Source organism: Palaemon carinicauda, chromosome 45, assembly GCF_036898095.1.
Source record: "Palaemon carinicauda isolate YSFRI2023 chromosome 45, ASM3689809v2, whole genome shotgun sequence".
NCBI lineage: Eukaryota > Metazoa > Arthropoda > Malacostraca > Decapoda > Palaemonidae > Palaemon > Palaemon carinicauda.
Window position 1 is genome coordinate 1031763 of NC_090769.1, and position 5000 is coordinate 1036762.

A 5000-nucleotide genomic window follows, 5' to 3' on the forward strand; every position below is an offset into this window, starting at 1 on the left:
TATATATATATATATATATATATATATATATATATATATATATACATACATATATATTATGTATATATATATATATATGTGTGTAGATAATTTGAGAAATATATAACATATTCATATGGTATCTACAGTAAATTCTCATACTCAAACGTTTGTCTGTTTTTTTTTTTGTTTTTTTTTTTTTTATTCTTTGCTATAATTCGTTTTGTATCTCTTCCTGATACCCCGATAAATTTGGTACTAAGTGATAAAAATAATGATCTCAATTTTAGATAATAATAATAATGATGAAGTATAGCATGTATATTGAATTGGGGCATCAAAAATAGCTTGTAGAACTCCCATGAAGTTTTTTTTTCCAAACAGGAAACAGCATTTTAAGTTTCAGTCGTGTGAGAAAAATCAGATAACCCAGACTCCAGAGACGAACACTGTTAAGAAAAAAAAACTCTAATCTTAATCGGAAATTCTCCGTAAAAAATATACTGTTGTCAGTCGTATTTCAGTAAGATACAGGCGACTGTAACTTTACCATACTTTGTTCTCATATTTTACGGGTTGGTGACAGTAATATCACTTCTTTACGTCAATATATCCGTTTTTAAAACAGTGAAAATCCTGGAATAAATGTTACCAGTCATTTGCCGTTTTTTAATGCAATTTTTTAACAGTAAACCTTGGGGACCAAATTAAGTATTCATACGATGCATTGAAAAATTGCGTTTCTTCCTTTCTTTCTTTCTTTAGCCAATGATCAAGGATGTTATTCATCGAAGATGATAAAGAAAATGAAAATAGATTAAAGAAAACAGGATACATACAACTTGTATGAGGGGGCTTTGGCGCCGATCATATTATATTGGTCAGTCTCTAGGGTATTGTCCTGCCAGCGAGGGCATTGTCACTGCCCCTTGCCTCTACACCTCTATCATTCATGAGTGACCTATAAACTACTCTCTCTCTCTCTCTCTCTCTCTCTCTCTCTCTCTCGATCAGCGCCCAAGCCCCCTCTCTACCCAAGCTAGGACCAAGGAGGGTCAGGCAATGGCTGCTGAGGGCTCAGCAGATAGACCTATAGGCTCCCCCCAAACGCCCCCAATCCTTACCTCACAAGGGCGATGGTGAGCAGCGACCAAAGGAACTAACGAGTTTGAGCGGGACTCGAACCCTAGTCTGGCAATCACCACCTATATCACTCTTTTCTTGCATCAATGTCTGATCTTTTATTTACACGTTTATTGACATTAATCACCAAATGGCAAGGACGCTACCACCTGGCCACAACTATCTATCTCAAGTAATGACACGAATATAAAACCCCAAAAATGTGTTACAGATGAGGACTGCCCTGACGATAGGTATGCCCGACATCCCGGGAATCGTCTCAATTGACTTCGGCGTCAACATGAATGTCCCTCTGCCCAATACCACCGACTTCAACTTGGGCAGAAGTCTCAGCTCCGTCGACGAGAAGAAAGGCCTCCTCGGGAAAATGGAATCTATTCTGTCCGGGTAAGAACATTAAAACTCTCCCATGAAAGAGAACTTGTGTGTCGGGCACTATAGTCCATTTCTTTTAGCGATGCATATTTGCACCGACTCGCGGCGGTGCCTTTTTAGCTCGGAAAAGCTTCCTGATCGCTGATTGGTTAGAATGCATATTTGCACCGACTCGCGGCGGTGCCTTTTTAGCTCGGAAAAGCTTCCTGATCGCTGATTGGTTAGAATTATCTTGTCCAACCAATCAGCGATCCGGAAACTTTTCCGAGCTAAAAGGGCACCGCTGCGAGTCGGTGCAAATATGCATCGCTAAAAGAAATGGACTATAGTGGTCCAGGATCTTCGTTATCTATAGTCAATTCTTTTTAGTGAGGCAGATTTACACCGACTCGCAGGGGTGCCCTTTTAGTTCGGAAAAGTTTCATGCTCGCTGATTGGTTAGAGAAGGTAATTCTAACCAATCAGATAGCAGGAAACTTTTCCGAGCTAAAAGGGCACCACTGCGAGTCGGTGCAAATGCGCCTCATTAAAAAAAATGAGTATAGTTTAACAATTGCTGCGGGAAAATTTTAGCAATATGTTAACAATGAAGGACTATAAAATTTGCATATTTAAACACTATTGATTGCAATGAAACGAGAGCTTAATATAAGAATCAGTAGTATAGAAGAAACTAATTTGTGATACCCTAGAATAACGTAATATCAAAATACCGCACATTAATAATCAATATTATTTTTTCAGATTCGGAATTGACGGCCATGAATGCACTTTGAGGACTATCTGTGAAGTGTCAGAGCTGCCATTTGAACATGGAGTCTTTGGAGAAATTGTCAACATGATCTTATCGTAAGTTGAAGTGAACATGTACTCGCACACTCATGCACACACACACACACACACACACACACACATATATATATATATATATATATATATATATATATATATATATATATATATATATATATATATGGGCGTATCCCTTAAAAGATGTTGCACCATGGAAATACTATACAAATCAATGGCACACTCTTCTTCGACTACTGAATCAAGGACGAAGCCCCTATGCAGTAAGACTAACACACAATTAGGGACTTATTGCACATATATAGACAGCTCATCAGCAACACATTGCGCTATTCAGTTCTATCTTGCACACACAATATCCTTCCTTTCTGTTACAAGTTTCCCACATCTACCAAACCCTTTTGAGACCTTCCTCTCCTACCCCCAACCCTTTTCACTAATATATCAACATCCATTCTTTCAACATGACCAAACCACCTCAAAATATATTTTTACTGTTCATCCTTTCGCCTATACCATCTGCCTCTCAAAATTTTATATATTTTCTTAAGCCACATATATTTTACTTAACAAGCAATTCATCTTAACAGCTTTAATATTTCACTTGTATTTGATATTCATATTCACTTACTTGAAGAACAATTGATTCAATAATCCCTATATTCATTCCCACCTTGAGTTTCACAAACAACTATATTATCTAACCAATTTATAGCACATATCCTGATACTATTCATACCACCATTCCGTAACTCCCTTTTTCTTTCATCATATCATCTAACGTTTTCTTTTATCTGATTATCGTCTGTTTTATTAAGTCCAAGATACTTAAACGAATTATTAAGTTCTATCTTTTTACCATTAATACTTATATTAAATGTTCTATATTTTTCTTTATTCATTAACTCTCATTGTGTACTCTTAATCACATTTTGCTATCATTTTTTTTCTCTCGTAGACCTAATCCATCTTTCTTACTTTGTCTTAATACCGTTACGGGTTTTACTTTATATTAGTGATGCAATGGACCCCAACCTGGGGTCTACTGTTGCACGTCTATACTCCACTTGCCTTGTATCCGAGGGCTCTTTTCAAGATGGCCACCGTTCCCTCATTTATGCTTGGACAACTTGGTATCGCCTGAAGATATTGTCTCAGGTTTTTCCTCATAAGTCCTGTTGCCCCCACCACCACAGGTATAATTCCTATTTCTTTCAAATCCCAAGTCTATTTCAGGTTATTCTCTCTTCTATCTTCCACCTTCAGAAAATCTTAAGAAATACTCACGCCATCGACAAGGAACTGCAATATCGTCCAACACCATCTCTCCACTCACATCTTTCATTCTGAGATCCATTTGCTTGAGGGTACATTCGGGCACATTATTTTATCTTCCTATTGTGTATTTCAAGTTGTTATAGTTTATATATGAAAGATATACTTTAATGTTGCTATTGTTCTTAAAATATTTAATTTTAATTGTTTATTCTTTTATAGTTGATTTATATCCTTGTTTTTTTTCGTCATTGGGGTATTTATTTTCCTGTTGGAGCCCTCAGGCTTATAGCATCCTACTTTTTCAACTAGAGTTGTAACTAAGCTAATAATAATAATAATAATAATAATAATAATAATAATAATAATAATAATACCCTTCCTCTGTAGATTTACATCCCCATACTTCCCAAAGTTTCCCCTTGACCACCAAATTCATCTAGGCCTAAGCTCATCCCAGCTTTTCAATTTCCCCATTCAAGTGTACTTCAAAGAATCTCACATATTACGAGGAGATATTTGGTACAAAAAATACTTATTGTCAAGAGATTAATGTACCCCTTTACATTCCTTTCAGCGTAACCATAGGATCAGAGAATCATTACGAAAATAACGAAATAACGGACGAATACGCAGAGGCCGAGTACATCGGACGCCAACATGGCTCGTGTGACACTGTCTACTCCGGTTGTCCGCTGTCCATCGCCAACATGTTGTCCAACGCTGTTCCTCTCTCGCACTGATTTTACAGTTCATCGCCAAAAACGGACCCTCTTCCTGCAAATCGGAAGTTCTTTAATCAAGTCATCTGAACTGAGATCGTTGTTCTTTTGTTTTTCTTACATATAACGCACTTTCAGACTCTCTTTCTCCCCTCTTACATATATCGCACTTTGTAGACTTCCTCGCCTCTTAAATGCAACGTACTTTTAGATTCTCTCTCTCTCTCTCTCTCTCTCTCTCTCTCTCTCTCTCTCTCTCTCTCTCTCTCTCTCTCTCTCTCTCTCTCTGCATGAATGTTTTCCTAGTGTTTTCATATCATAACGCAAACTATTTTCAAAATCCTCTGTAGAATCACATCACGGTAATGAACATTATTTCTTGCCTGAAATTTTCCTTACTTCAGAAACCTTCTTCATATCTCCTTTGCAACTTCTTATCTTGTTAGCCTCAGTTCACTCCTCAGGATTGATCAGTAATTTTGTTATGGTTATTTATTGAACCCTTATTTATTTTTGTATGTATATATATAGTTTACCACTAGTTTAACGTGTTATACCTCTTTAAGCCATTAAGTGTTTTTTTTACTTGTGACACCTGACATACTGATGCGATCCTTCAAATGGTTTTGGTAACTTATTGGAAACGTCCCTGCCTGGTGATCTGCTGGATTGGGGTTCGAGACCTCCTCAAGCTCG

At 37.1% G+C, this 5000-nt stretch overlaps 1 protein-coding gene across 1 annotated transcript in view; it reads left to right on the forward strand.

The window, feature by feature from the left end:
• LOC137634660 (uncharacterized) overlaps positions 1 to 5000 on the forward strand; it is a 7331-nt gene that overhangs the window by 1779 nt on the left and 552 nt on the right. Inside the window, exons 2-4 of the mRNA XM_068367136.1 lie at positions 1334 to 1509; positions 2242 to 2346; positions 4160 to 5000. The exon at positions 4160 to 5000 is cut by the window's right edge and continues 552 nt beyond it. Coding sequence (XP_068223237.1) covers positions 1334 to 1509; positions 2242 to 2346; positions 4160 to 4325 — 447 coding nt within the window. The 3' untranslated portion in view covers positions 4326 to 5000. The remainder of the gene's footprint in view (positions 1 to 1333; positions 1510 to 2241; positions 2347 to 4159) is intronic.